This window comes from Meles meles, chromosome 11 (assembly GCF_922984935.1).
Source record: "Meles meles chromosome 11, mMelMel3.1 paternal haplotype, whole genome shotgun sequence".
NCBI classification, from domain to species: domain Eukaryota; kingdom Metazoa; phylum Chordata; class Mammalia; order Carnivora; family Mustelidae; genus Meles; species Meles meles.
In genome coordinates, this window is record NC_060076.1 from 23,709,673 (window position 1) to 23,725,014 (window position 15,342).

The 15,342-nt window shown below is 48.2% G+C and overlaps 1 protein-coding gene across 4 annotated transcripts in view; it reads left to right on the top strand.

The window, feature by feature from the left end:
• The window catches only part of EPB41L4B (erythrocyte membrane protein band 4.1 like 4B), a 123,726-nt gene extending 112,893 nt beyond the window's left edge, over positions 1-10,833 (top strand). For 3 of the 4 annotated variants that reach the window (XM_046021784.1, XM_046021786.1, XM_046021785.1), the window contains exons 23-26: positions 3,477-3,593; positions 6,033-6,101; positions 9,249-9,394; positions 10,649-10,833. In XM_046021784.1, the coding sequence (XP_045877740.1) occupies positions 3,477-3,593; positions 6,033-6,101; positions 9,249-9,394; positions 10,649-10,718 (402 nt within the window). In that variant the 3' untranslated portion in view covers positions 10,719-10,833. The remainder of the gene's footprint in view (positions 1-3,476; positions 3,594-6,032; positions 6,102-9,248; positions 9,395-10,648) is intronic. The other variant, XM_046021787.1, reaches the window with a different exon arrangement.
• Positions 10,834-15,342: the final 4,509 nt, after the last annotated feature.

Consider the following 15,342-nt stretch of genomic DNA (forward strand, 5'->3'; position numbering starts at 1 on the left):
GACCTTCCTTCACTCCAGAATCCCGTCTTCACTGGAGCTGAAGGGTCCTCAAGAGGAAGGGGGGTCCAGCAGTCTGCTTCTCCTGTCTGGTCCTCTTCCCTCCATCTCCTCCATCTGCTCCATCCAGCGTCCTGGAAATACAGGCAGCAGTCCTCTCTGTTCTTGTTGAGGGGGGTGGGCAGTGTCTCTGCCCCAGAGGACAGTGGAGGAGAGACTGGATTTAGGGTCTGGGGCTCAGTGAGACTCCTATAGCCACAGGACCACTGGTTCCTTGGGCCAGAGCTAGAAGGACAGCGGAGAGAGGGTTGGGACCAGATTCTTCTGCCTTCATTCAATAACCTCCTGTCAAAGCAGTAACACTAGTTTAACCCTTATGACTCCCACTCCAATGATCCCGTCTCTGCATGGGGCTGTTTTTGAAGAAGCATAGTCCAAACAAATGAGAATAATAACGTTTCCATCTTTAACTGGCATCTCTCAAAAAGCATTCGAGATTAAATTAGCACCTCCTTGGTAACACTTCTCAGATCCCACTTTGCTTCCTTCTTAATTTTCTTACATCCCGCATGACTCCAAGGATTTTCATCCTCAAACTCTCCAAAAAACATTCTTTCCAGGGTCACTCTTACACCACTTTTTCCTCCTTTTTCCATATCTTTTCTTCTCCCGCTCCCAGCTCTTTTACTACATAGCTCAACGTAGCCTGCACGGCTTGTGGCTTGCCCATCCTGGGATCCACATCAAGGACCTGCCCACCAGACTGGAGTTTCTTGCCAGGATGGAAGAGGCGGGGCAGAAAGAGGGGGTAAGGGGAGGGGATAAGGCAAGCGAGGGAGGGACGAGAGCACCCACTGTCCTTTTGGTATTCTCTTTTGGAAGGTGAGTCTGGGCTCATACGTGGGGTGTTGGTGTTAACAGAATGGAAGGAGGGGACATTGACACATCAGTCAAGTCTGTCCTCCAGGTCTGTCCTGCCAGCTTCCCTCCCCAGGTGACATACGCCACAAACACCTGTGTCTTCTGTGTTCCTGATGCCTTGTCTTTAGGGCGTGTCCCTCCCCGATCCCCACACTGCACAAACCGCTCAACCAGCGGCAGAGCAGAGGCACTTAGGACCCAGGTCTGTTCTGGGCCCGGGGACTGTTAGTCTAGATTTCATGTGCCAGGGAGGAGACTGGCCTGGCCCGTCGAAGGTTGTGTAGGAAAAAAAAACAGTCCCTGGCTCGAGTGTCAGAAGAACTGGTTTTCTGTCTAGCTCAATAACTTGGTTTTTAGTCTTGAACCTCATTCTATCAGGAGGGCTGAAGGTTGATCCCCAGGGAAATCGGGGTGCCTCTCCCACTTTCCTGGGGATTCATCCATCTTCTCCAGAGCACAGGAAGTTGGAGGGCAGTCTCTTTAGTCTGTGATGTCATCTCTTTGCTGATACATCTGGGGCACTGCCTGCTTCCCTCATGCCCCTTTTGGGTGGGCGGAAGCCTGTCCGGCTGGGAGGAGAACCCTGGTCTGCTGGCGCCTCTCTGCTCAGTACTTCCTAATGTCTACCCCTCCTCACTTTCCCTCTGACTTTTCTCTCCAGCCCTCACACTGGCAACCTCTTTTCTTGTCTGGATGATGAAGAAGCCTTTCACATTTCCATCTTCATTTGTCTATGCCAAAAATCTTTCTGTTCCCCAAGGAGTCAGATTTTAAACCTCAAAAGCCAAGTAGCTTAGAAGAACCTAGCTGCCTCAATGTGGAAAAAAGCCAAGGAGGAGAGGAAATGCCGGGAGAAAAAAAATAAAACAGTATTTCAAAATAGTATCCTATTACACGTGTTCTCTTATTTCCTGTTCATTTACTAACAGATGCGTATTTAGAAGAATCATACATGCTTGTGGGATGGATCGACGTTTCTTTACCATAAAAGTCCAATGCCAGGCAAAGCCTGAAGTCATTCATCATAACCTTCAGCTAAGACACTAGTGGCTGGTACACAATCTGACATCTAGGCTGTATGTCTGTGTTTGCTGGTCATCTATGCCAGCTTTTATTTTCTTCAAAAAGCCCACGGGAGTGCCCGCTTATCTGCAGAGGCTAAGGCCCAGGGGCCTGGGGTCCCTGGTGCAGTTGGTTCTGGCCGGGGCGGTGTTGAGAAGCGAGGGCGGTGGAACAGGCTGGAGTCCGCTTCAGAGGGCTCCCAGAGGAGCCTCCTCTGGGAGGACAGGAGAGAGCAGTGGAGGGACCCGCAGGAGTGTACTGAAGCTTGACGGCAGGCGGTGGATGCGGACTCCCCTGTTTCTGACGGACGCTGCAGATTCAGGTTTTGCAGATGCCCTCTCTCAGCATCTCCAAATCTGAATAGTAAAGCAAGGTGGTCACCAAGACTGTTGGAGATTCCGGTTGTAAAACCCCTTTGGGACTGGTCCGGGACCGCACAATTGTAAGGAGATCGGAGTCAGATCAATCGCCGCGAGGCAGGCAAGTGCCCGCAGTGTTCTGGATCATGTTGTCGTGAGACTTCCCCAGGGGCTCTGCTTCCTTCATTATGGCAGGATGTTACCAACTACCTAAGGAAGCTCTCTTGAAAAAGAGGCGTGTATTTACTCTCCAGAGTGAATGGTCCCTCCTGGCAATCCACACCAAAGCTGTCGGTGGCCCCTCCCCTAGCCCCAGAGCCTTCTCTCGTCACCATCGTCATGCTCACCAGTCCGAGCTGCCGGCCCTTCGCTGGTGCATGGCACTCTGTAAGGCTGGGGTGGGGAACCCAGTACCCCGAGCCATGTGGCGTTTTCTCACAATGCTTGATATCTTCCAGCTAAAGCAACAGGGTCCCTTGGCGACAACCCAAGGTGTCATGGCCTGGGCCAGGGGGATGGGGGGGCCGGGGGACAGGGCCAGTATGTTCTCTAACACAGATAACAAAAAGCCACGGCAGATGAAATCCACAAGTCCGTGTTCCTGCTTGCTGAGATCTGTCTTTCCTGGATCTGTTGGACACCTGCTCACCTGTACACCCCGACGGGCCCTTATTTAGCAGAGTGCAGGAGGCCACCAGGTGTGCAAGGCCAGCACGCTCAAGGCTTCATATGGCCCCCACGGCCGGCGTCACTCACTCATCACGGCTGTCTTTCTGGCGTGGCCTGGCCGATGCTTCGGGAAGCCGCTGCCAGGCCCACGCAGTCGGTCAGGAGTCTCCCTGCCTGCCAACCCCCTGGGAATGGGGTTTCGATGGGTTGTTCTGCTCAGATAGTGGAGAAGACAGATGAGAGCCAGAGAGGAGGAGAGAAGGTGGGGAGAGGAGGGAGGAGGGGGGCCTAGAAGCCAGCTGGCCAGAGGCTGGAAGCAGGCGCGGGCGAGGCTGGCTCCAGCGCAGTCTGGAGTTGACAGATCCTTCTTGCACTGTGCTATCTTTCTCTCCTCCCCTCCCTTCTCTCCTCCGCCTCCTCCCCCTCTCTCCTCTGCCTCCTCCCTTTCTCTCCTCTCCTCGTGAGCAGGCAGAGCCCGCCAGCGCCCCCCACTGTGCCCACTCTCGCTGTTCTCCTCCACTCTCTCCCCCCATGAAGGAAGAGACCACTGGAGTTTGCATGCACCCTCCAATCAAAACGAGGCTGGTAGGTACCCTGGCAGGGAGAGGGGCCTGGCCAGGAGAGGCGAGGCGGGCAGGAGCCACCAGGCGGCCACCCTGCTGGTGTGCATGAGCGCTAGACCTTCTGGAAGGGCCTGACTGACAGGTGCTCTGACTCCAGGATGGATACACAGTTTGGCCAAATGAGGACACACCAGCTGCTGTCCTGCCCTGTGTCTCCAGCTCTCAAGAACCAGGAAGAGTTTTTTGTTTTGTTTTCCTAAAGCTTTGATGAGCATAGATGATTTTCCCAGAAAGAAAAAAAAAAAAAGCTTAGTTGCGTTTCTATGGAAAATAAAAACTTTTTCCCCTTGTCTCTCTTCCTGCTACGTTTCCAGATAACAGGATGAGTGTTACATAACAGCCTGAAAGGCGTCACCCATCATCCCAACCTAGCACGATGTTTTTTTTCATTTTTACATGTTTCCTTCTAATATTTATTTATATTCATTTATAACTTTACAGAGTGAAATCACAGTGTCCGTATCGTCTCTCGTTTTTCTCTTTTCACTGAGTGTTGGATTGTTTCTATCTTGTTCTCGTCACCACATTGTATATGAATGTTTGCCTTCCATCCGGTGCGTGGTCTCCCATTGATGGACACATTCTTCCGGCAGGATGCGTGCTTGGTTTCCAGCGTGTCACTCTTCAAGGGGACACATAGCTTTTGTGGCGGGTATTTTATTTTCTTAGGCTAGACCCTGCTGGGTTCAAGATTGTGACTTTGGCTTTGCTCCCTTTCTAAAGTGGTTACACCAAGGGGCAGCAGCAGCAGAAGACTGACCATGCTTTGCCACCGCTGAGCAACGCACAGTGTAACTTTTGGGATAGATTTTTGTCTTATTTAGAGAAAATACAGGATAATTCATGGAAGCTGCCAATGTTCACCTTTCTTTAATAGCAGTAATAAACCGCTTTTCCCTTTTACTTCACAGTGGTCTGAGAGTCTTATCTGCTGTGACTTTTCACTTTGCTCTTGATCTCGGCACACACGCACACACGCTGAACCTTTAGGCCCTGCAAGGAGAAGGCACCATAGGCTTCCCCTGGGTCCTCCCGCTATGTGGCACGCAGCCGCTCTCAGCAGTCTGAGCTTCCACAAGGCATTCAGGGGCCCATTCTGGGAATTCTGAGATGTTTAAAGAGGCCAAAGAGAGTTTGGGGAAGGGGAGCAGGCATGGGCTGGGAATCTCCGTGCACATTGTAGAGACACTGTCGTTCTCAGATTGGTTGAGAACTACTCCACCCATTCAGAAAAGCCAGATTTGGGTCTGTTCTGATGTGCTCTCACTCACCCCTACCTTAGTGCAACGTCCCCCCCCCCCCCCCCCCCCCCCCCCCCCGTTTAGAGTGAGTCAAGAGCATCAAATAACTGCCCCAGGGTCCATAGGCAAGTCCCTGGGAGAGACAGCAGCTAGCTACCCAGGGTCAGCGGTGGCCTCAGTGTCCGGGCTGCCGCCCCCTGGTGGCAGGTGGCGGAGCATGCATTCCCCAGCAGGGGAGGGCAGTTTCTGTGCCCTGGGGGCCGCAGGCAAAGCTAGTAGCAGAGTCCTTGGGCCCCTGGGCCTGCTGGCAGACCTCTAGGCTGGTATAAAGACAAACACACACTCCACATTCCCCAAGGCCTCCATGGGGACAAAGACAAAATGACCGAAGAGAAAGAAATGGAAGCAAAGCCTCCTTTCGGCTCCCCCACCATTAGCTGATCAGGCCATTCGCCTACACTCCTTCCAGCCCTGTGCAGCGGCCACCCTAGCACTGGGCCCGTCTGATCTCAGTGCCCTGTGTCCCCAAGGCCGTGGTGGCGGGAGTCTCACCTGCTTACAGAGCCTGGCCCAAGGTTCTCCTCTGTGGCCCACGATTTACAGGGAGTCCAACAACTAAGGGGAAGAGACAGGAAACAAGTTTGTGGCCTAATTAGTGCAAGCCGCCTCCTGGTACTCTGTCCACCGTCGTAGACCGTGTCCCAGGATGTGGCCTGTCAGCAGCCTCTAGGGCATGCCCCCTAGCCATGGGGAAGCCAACAGCAGCCACCCAGGCAGCTCTGGCCTGTCTCACTACACACCCTGATCATGGCCTTGTGTGGATCAGGCCATGCATATATATATAGGGCCCAGCATGCCTAGGAGGCCCACACAGCCTCCAGGGAAAGAAGTTCCCGGCCAGGTAAGCATGGGGTGCCCTACAAACACCAGCCTGTAGCCTGTCATCCCTGCTGGGTCCCTGCCCTACGGCACAAGGATGGGCACGGACACGACCACTGGCCAAGGGGCCGCAGGGGCCATCTATACGTTTCCCTGTACACACAGTGAGGGCTCTGCGTGTGTTACCCTGAACCCATTACTTCGGTTTTAAAAGTGCCAAAGATTTCAAACCTTTGTTTTCTAATCTGAAAGTAACCCTCTTGTCTTTCTCTTTTTTGAAGATAAAAACATTCCCAGCTGATCCAGTGGCTCCATTTCCCGATGTTTTCAATTCAGGGCCACAGTTCACTGTAAGTAAATTCAGAAAACAGGTCTGTGTTTTAAGATGTTGCTCCATGTGATATGCTTTTCTGTGGCATGCCAGACGACAATGTCAGCAGCTGCTGCTGCTTCTTTCTTTTAAGATTCATTTATTTTGAGGGGCGCCTGGGTGACTTGGTTGGGTGTCTGCCTTGGGCTCAAGTCACGATCCCAGCATCCTGGGATCCTCAGTGGGGTGTCTGCTCCTCCGTTCCCCACTCTCCCTGCTTGTGTTCTCTCTATCAAATAAATAAATAAAATCTTTTTTAAAAAAGAAAGAAAAATTTGGGTGCCTGGGTGGTTCAGTCATTGAGTGTCTGCCTTCGGCTCAGGTCATGATCCCAGGGTCCTGGGATCGAGCCCCACATTAGGCTCCCTGCTCAGCAGGAAGCCTGTTTCTCCCTCTCCCTCTCCCCCTGCTTGTTTTCCCTCTCTCACCGTGTTTCTCTCTGTCAATAAATAAATAAATAAAATCTTTTAAAAAAAGATTTATTTATTTTGAGAGAGCAAGAGTGAGAGGTGGGAGAGGAGCGGAGGGAGAGGGAGAATCTCAAGCAGACTCCCTACTTCCACCCTGAGCCTGGAGCCTGACACAGGGCTCGTCTCAGAACCCCAAGATCATGACCTGAGTCGACATCAAGAGGTAGACACTCAACCAACTGAGCCACCCCGGCACCCTGATAGTTTCTTTTAATCCTATGAATGAACTCTGTGAGGTTGGGAAGGACTTGGGGTTTGGGGCCTGTGCCTTTTTGTGACTTTATTTTATGGAGGAGAGCATCACGTAAGATAAAACGCATCATTCTTTTAAAGTGATTTTGGTACATTTGGTGCCGTCCAACTACGATCTCTGATTCCAAAACACTTTTATCACCCTAAAGGAAACCTCGTTCCCATTAGTAATCACTCCCCTTCCCCATCCCTCCAGCCCCGGGCACCCACCAATCTGCCTTCTGTCCCTGTGGATTTCCCTAGTGTGGATATTTCGGATAAATGGGGTCATAGACTTTATGACCTTTTATGCCTGGCTTCTCTCACCGAACATCATGTGTTTGAGACTCGTGTGCATGGTAGGACGGATCAGAGCTTCGTTCTTTTTATGGGGGCTACTGGTCCAGTCTGTTGGTCCGTTCATTCACTGGTGGGTATTTGCGTTGTCTCTACCTCCTGGTTGTCGTGAGTCACGCTATCGTGAGCATGTGCATACATGTCTTTGTTGGGGTTCCTGTCTGCAGTCCTTTGGGGCGGGTCTCCGTCTTGGTGATGGTGTGATCTTAGCAGTTGCTTTGCCGCTCCTGGCCCCAGTCTCCTCTAATCTGAGTGGAAATAGGAATAGGAACCGCCTCGTATCTGGCGAAGGCAGGGATCAAAAGGGAACAAGAAGTTGGCAGAACTTGACCAACCACAGAATGTCCTGGAAGGGTCAAGGATAGTGGCTGTTTCTCAAGGGCCAGAGAGGCAGGGGAGTATCATTAATGACAGCAGGGAGTCATGGCAACCTACTTCATGTCCCCACTTCCCTTTGTGTACGGGGCAGCTGCTTTAAGCTCCGCAGAATGTCAGAATATTAAACCTTTAAATGCTGTAGTTTTCTCATCTGCAAAATGAGCGGGTCCGATGGCTTCTTTTCAGCGGCAAGCCTTTCCTTTCAATGAAAGCTTCCGCAGAACTCCCTGTCCAAGCAGCGGCAGGAAGCAGAAGTGGGGAGTCTGGGATCGCCTCCTCTTTCCTCTTACCCCCTCCTCCTCCTGGGGATCAGAGTTTGTAATTCCCGGAACCAAGTGATCCCCAGGGCTCCTTCGGGAGGCTTCCTGGCCAGTCTGGAGGATGTGTGAGGTGAGCTGTGGGGGCCTCTGGGTAACCAACAGTGCGGTCTCGTGAGCTGGGTGGTGGTCACTCCCTGAGGCGGCTTTAGCTGCTTGGACAGAGAGGGAGGGAGCAGTGGCTGGTGTAGTTTTCAGAGGTTGAACAGAGCTAGGAAGGGGTCCAAGCAGAGGCAAAAAGCAGGTTCCTTGAATAATACATTTTGAAGACAATGAGCAGCTTCCAGCACCTGCCTTGGGAGAACCAGAGGGCAGAGACACAGGCGCTGGGCAGGACTGTTAAGTGCTACTCCCCTGCGCTCATCCTGGCCCTGTGGTTTCCCTGGGCAAAGCTCCCCCCGCCGGAAGCGCCTGCTCCGCTTCCCTCAGCTGGCCCACGGCGGGCACTCTGGCCTCCTGCCCAGCCCTGGCAGTGCTGTGAGACACCCAGGGAAGCCCTTCCTGAAAAGCTGGGGGCCAAGATGGAGCAGGAAGCCAATGTCAGAAACCACACTGGGACTTTTAAGAACCGGGCAAGAGTGGCTCGAGGACAGCAATTTTGCCAAGTTTCAAGATAATACGGATGCTGCCAGGCTGGGGACCATACTTTGGGAAGCACTGAGATAGTGGTGAAAAACACCAGTTATGGGGTCAGCTAATCGTGGTCCTCAGTGCTGCTTCTTAACACTTACTGTGTGACCTTGACAAAATTAATTAACCTCTCTGAGCCTTACTTTTCTTTTTCATAAAATCAGCTCTAAGATACCCATCCCCCCCCCCCCCCCCCCACTTTTTAAATCTCTGAAACCAGGGACATCTGGGTGGCTCAGTTGGTTAAGCATCTGCCTTCGGCTCAGGTCATGATCCCAGGATCCTGGGATCCAGCCCGAGTTGGGCTCCCTGCTCAGTGTGGAGCCTGCTTCTCTGTCTCCTTCTGCCTACCACTCTGCCTACTTGGGCACTCTCTCTGTCAAATAAATAAACAAAATCAAATAAATCTCCAAAATCAGAACATTAATTACATGAGTGGGTGTGACAAAGTTTGAATGGCCACATTTTTCTTTCTCTGTGGCTCATGCAAAAATGGTGTATCTTACAATGGATGGTGTCAAACGTGATGAAATATGACCTCTGCCTTAAGGATTGTCAAGAGGTAATATATGCAAAGTGCTTAGCATAGTGTCTGGCACAAAATAAAATCATTTAATAAGTGGTAATTTAGCTATTGTTAAAAAAAAAAACCAGGAACTGTATGATAAGGTGTAGGGGGTCACTGACAGTGTGAAAATGGAACCCAAATTGAGATTGATTTCCTCTTTTCCGTTTCCTCTTCAGGCAGACTTTAGAGACAGTAAATTACCATGCTGTCCTGGCCAGTCTTCCCCACTGATTCCGGCAGTGACCCTGAGGCCTTTGACAGAGACCATCTCCACAGTGCAGACCATCTACACCACCCGGAAGCCCGTTTCTCTGGCAGCCAGGTGAGTGAGGTCAGCAGGTACCCGTAGGGAGCTCCGGCGACAGGGAAAGCAGGCACAAGCTCTAGTTTCACTGTGTCTGTGACATCTGTTTATTTATTCTTTCATTCATTTATTCTGTGCATATTTATAGAAGTGCCTACAAAGGCTAGAGAGTATTCTAGACCCTCGGGATGTACAGTAAATAAAACAGAAGTCCTACCTTTATGGAGTCTATAATTTAGTGTTGGGGGAGAGGAGACAGACATTAAATAAATGCGTGTGAATGTGTGTGTGTGTGTTTGTGTATGTGTGTGTGAGAGAGAGAAAGAGAGAGGAGAATGAGGGCAGGGGGTGACAAGCTAAAGAGGAAAATGAAACCAAGAAGGGCATTGGGCATGCTGGGATGACCTCATTCAGGTGACTTGTAAGCGGAGACCTGCAGGCCGGGAGAGAGCAAGCTGCAGGTGTTTGCAGGAAGAGGATATTCATCAGGGGAACGGCCAGTGCTAAGACCTCTGAGACAGAGCGTCCCTGGAATGGTTAATGGTTAATGCTCTGGCCAGCGTAGCCAGAGCAGGATGAGACAGGACAAGAGCCCCATGAAGCTGGAGCTTGGGGCCAGATTGTACTTGTTGGTCACAGTAGAGAATGATGTCTACCCTGTATGAGATTATTTTAAAACTTTGTTTGTGCTTTAGATGTATACTTTGCATGACTGTGCATGTGTGTGTGCTCGTGTGCGTGTGTGTGTATGTGTGTGTGCATGTAAACAGTGGAGACAGATTCCGTAGTCAAGCAATGGGGCCTGAAGGCCAAGAAATCCGAGGTAACCCCTCAAAGCAGTCAATTTTATTTCATACAATTTGTTTATTAAAATATGGGGGAGAGGGGACTCTGGGAGAAAGTGCATTCGAATCCGATTTGAAGTATGATTGAAAGAAATCTAACCCTTGGAAATCTTCCCGCTCATTCAGAAGACCTTTACGGAGGCTACTGTGTACCAGGTCCTAGGCTTGGCTCTGGGGTTCAGAGATGAATGACATATACAGTCAGTCCACTGGGGAGCAGTGCCCCGAGGACTCTCAGTCTGGTGGGGGAACCCAGGAGGCTGCCAGACACTTTCAGGTCATTGAAACGCTTGCAAATATCGGGGGTCCTTAAGGAGCCTTAGAGGGAAAGTCAAAAGCCAAGGTCAAGAAAGAAGATAGGGGAGACGACACCGTTCTTGTCACTGTTTAGTGGAATCTCATTATTTTGTCACCTACTCTTCTTCAGTGCAGAGACGCTCCGGCAGGAACTGGAGAGAGAGAAAATGATGAAAAGACTGTTGATGACCGAACTGTGAAATTCTCCCCTTGTTGCCTGGAGGATGGCATGGTGCCTTCTGTCCGTTTTCTTTCTTCGGGCTTTGTGTGCTCACTCCAGCACAGCAGACAGATGTGTGTTCGCCCAGGTCTCAGACCGTGCTTGGTCGAAGCCAACTTCTGGCTTGACTTTTATGGGAGAAGTTATTTTCTGTCTCCTGAGTATTAGAGTTTTTCTGCTACTCAATATAGTTGGGACAGGATTTGGGAAGCCTAGGAGAAGAAAGATGGGGAGATGGGATTCCCTCTGAGGACTACCTGTGTGTCTATATTAATAAGCACAGGAGTCAATGTGGCACGGAACCCTCTGCTATCAGTCTCAACCATGATTTTGTATGACTGAAACTTGCACCAAGCTTTGACTGTTTGTTAAAGAGTCATTTTTAATGAGAGAATAATTCTTTACTGCTGGTTTTTTCATTTACACTGGTAATTATACAGATCTTATAAAGTCCTTAACACTCATTTTTATTCAGACACGAACCGATGAACTAAAAACAAGAAAGCTGCGATCACCAGGATTGAAGTACTTCAGCGAAATCTGAAATACAATTTAAATTGTGGATTTGTTGGATATGATAGTATTTGGGATAGACAGAATTTTTCATTGAACCCAAAGTAGGAAATTATAGCTTAAAATCGTCTAAAAATCCTTACAAGGATAAGATGATTCAATATCAAGATTCATTTGGGCGTTCCATAAAGGAAAATCATTTCTAAAGTTGATTAATTCTTGTCCTGTTGATAGAAACTTGACCAGATGACACTTTGTTCTCTTTTTATATAGTTTCAAGAAATGTGTTTTTAAATTTTTATTATGCACTTGAACAACTTTGCAGGAATAAAGGCACCCCCTCACCACAGACTAGCCCTCTAAGCTGTCTCCCGAGCTCTCAATGAACACGCACACATTTTTTTCATAGCTGTGAATAGTGTGTACATACTCTTTGGTTGGACTTTTCCACCTCACACATATCTTCCCTTTTCAACACAGATCCTGCTCTCACCAATTTAAATGTCTGTATATCCATGTAACATGGTTAACCTTACTCCTCCCTATTATTAGATATTTGAGTTCTATCCAATTTTTCACTCTTATAAATAGTGCTGCTATGAATGTCTTTGTAAAAAAAAAATGCTCCTTCTTTTGGGTTCTTCCCTTGGGAATATGTCCAAAGAGGGGTTACAAGGTCAAAGAGCATGAAATATTTTATAGCTCTTATTTCATATTGCCAGATTGCTTTCTAGAAAGATCCAATCTCTGGGTTGGAAGGACCTTACAGGTCATTAGTTCAACTCCCCTATTCCCTCTGAATGCTTGAATCCCTCTACGATTTATGATGCCACCAGCAATGTATAAGCATTTCTACTTACTGATAGTTCTGCCAGTATTGGGTTTTGCCATTTTAATTTATTTTTGCTAGTTTAATAGGTGTGTATAGTTGTTCTTGAAAGGTTGTTTTATTTCATTAATTGCTAGCAGGGCTGAGCACTTTTCCATGTGATGATTTCCTAGCTGTATTTCCTTGTGTGTAGAATGTCCATCCACTTCTTATGACCACTTGTTAAGTGGAATTGATCTCGTATATTTGTACCAGAACTGTATTTTTATGTTGTATTGTATAGTTTGCTCTCCTGTCCCTATCCTTAAAACTGAATGGTGCCAATAATTTGATACTAATGATTATTAAAAAAAATGTAATGCCTCATTAACTAGCATTGTTGTAAAATGAGGTATGTACGCAAATATTCAGATAACAGAGGATTAACCCTTTAAGTGCTGAATCTTTAAAATTTTAATATTTTTTTGAGGGAAATCTTTCTAAAATGCGTTACGCACTTCCCTGCCTTAGTAAAGAGTATACTGGAGAGTATTTAACCTTTTCTTGATGAGTCACGGTCATCATTATCAACATCAGTCCCTTTTGTACCTTGGTGTGGTGCGGTGATGTCATCAGGAGCTATCAGAATACATAGGGCTTGGCTTTGCCTTTCACAGACTATTGTGCTCTTCTCACTGATGAATTTTACTGCTTTCTGCTCTATTGGTGAAGCCACCTGGGACATTTGTGGTGTCTGGGACTTTTTACTCCCATACTGTATGACCCCGGGCTCTACTTTTAAAACAGCTTTACCTGTTCTTTATCTCGTGCACACGATGCAAACTGTGTTCCTGTACAAGACAGGGGAGCTATCTGTGTCTGGGGTTGTAACCCCTTGCCAATGCAGCACCCTCCTCCTAACCTGCTTTCTGAGTCCTCTGCTCGTCACCTCCTTCTCTCTGACGGAAACCTCTGGGGCAGAACGGAAGTTTTCCTGGAGAAGCCGGGGAACCAAGTATGACACGTGTTGGATGTGCTTTGCTTCCGAGGAGGGGTGCATGGGCTCTTGGGACGCTGTACCCAGGAGGCTCCGAGCCTCCTGCTTTTTTTCCCCACATCCCCCTGGGTTCACCGATGTTCAGCAGTTGATGTCACTGGAAGTCTGATTCCAACAAGTTGGCTGTAACTGTATATGAAAACCCAGTACCTTTGGCAGCTCAGCTCTAACCAGTAAAATCGAGAGGATTCCATTGTTTCAGCAGTTGTCCTGGTTATTTGCCTACTTAAATGTACGACGGGCGCTCGGCGTGGTGAGCTGAGACGATGACATCATGTTGGGTGGTTCATAGGGACAAAAAATAAACTGATAGAATTGCTTGACCTTTTTTACATACTTAACACAAAACAACAGCACCGTTCGGTCACACAACACATACTTTACATCTGGGGTGCGGGTGGGAGGCTCCACTTACTGACATAATCCTGCCAGAACTAAGGGTCTGAACCCTGGACCACAGACTCCTGGTGGGCATGGGGGGAGGGTACCACAGGGAGCCTGGGAATCCTGCAATTCACAGAGCTTGTGGATCGCAGATGCAGAGAAGGTTCTTTTTTCTTTAAGATTTTATTTATTTGACAGAGAAACACAGTGAGAGAGTGAGCAATGGGAGAGGGAGAGGGAGAAGCAGGCTTCCCAATGAGCAGGAAGCCCGATGCGGGGCTCGATCCCAGGACCCTGGGATAATGATCTGAGCCGAAGGCAGACACATAACTGACTGAGCCACCCAGGCACCCTGCAGAGAAGGTTCTTATGTTTGAAGAGTTTAGAAACTAGATCCTAAAGCATTCAGAAGACCCCACCTGAACGCACCCCAAATGTTGTATTCTCAGAAGAGTGCAGGAATATTCTGAGATCTTTATCTTTCTTTCACCACTTCAGTTTTTTAAAAACTTGAAATTCACCATTTCAACCATTTTATAGTGTGCAGTTTGGTGGGGTTTTTTTTTTTTTTATGTTTTCAGTGATATGCAAACATCACCACTCTCTAATTCCAGAACATCTCCATCGTTACAAAAAGAAACTCCCTATCTACAGCCACTACCAATTCTCCCCTCTCCTTACCTCCTAGCAACCACTAATTTACTTTCTGTCTCTGGGTTTCTGTCTATGGATTTGCCTGTTCTGGATATTTCATATAAATGGAATCATACAGTATGTGGTTGTTGGGGGCTGGCTTCTTTCACTTACCACAATGTTTCCAAGCCTCGTCCATGCTGTAGCATGTATCAACACTTCATTCCTTTAATGAGTGAATAATACACACTATTGTATGGCTATTACCACATTTTGTTTATCCCTTCATCTGTTGATCGACATTTGGGTTGCTTTCACTTTTTGACTATTATGAATAATATAAACATGCATGTACAAGTTTCTGTATGAACATATTTTCAACTCTCTTGGGTATATAACTGAGTTGGAATGTAGTGAGGTCATGTGGCAACCAAAAGTAAAAAAAAAAAAAAAATCACATATACTAGACAGAAGAATGGGTATACCTGTCACAGGTCAGATACTGTAATGTAGCACTGATTTGGGGGAGGTTTTTTTCTTTTTTAAGATTTTATTTATTTATTTGACAGACAGAGATCACAAGTAGGCAGAGAGGCAGGCAGAGAGAGAGGAAGAAGAAGGCTCCCCGCCAGGCAGAGAGCCCGATGTGGGGCTCGAGCCCAGGACCCTGAGATCATGATCTGAGCTGAAGGTGGAGAGGCCTTAACCCACTGAACTACCCAGGCGCCCTTGGGGGAGTTTTTATAACAGAAAAACAAGTTAGAGAAATGGTTTTGATGAGAAGAGAAAATAAAGGTGCTGTCTTTCTTTTAAAAATGAAAATGAAATTAAACTCAAGTGCATCTCCAAGTTCTTGTTTAAATAGCTGGCTTTTGTTCAGCCAGCAGTCTCTGAATGTTCAGGAAAAATGCTCCCCCAGAAAATGTGCACTATACAGAAAACCACAGTATTGATTGGCTGCGCAGTGAAGTCACATTACTGGGGAGCAGAGGGTCTCTGCAAAACCCAGGATGTAACAGAGAGGAATATGTGCTGAGAGTGGGAACATGTCTCTCTCCAGGGCTCAAATCTTATAGGAAAACACAGAGAGGGGCCCCTGGCTGGCTCTGTTGGTGGAGCATTTGACTCTTGATCTCGGGATTGTGAGTTCAAGCCCCATATTGGATGTAGAGATATTTCAAAATAAAATCTAAAAAGAAAACACAAAGA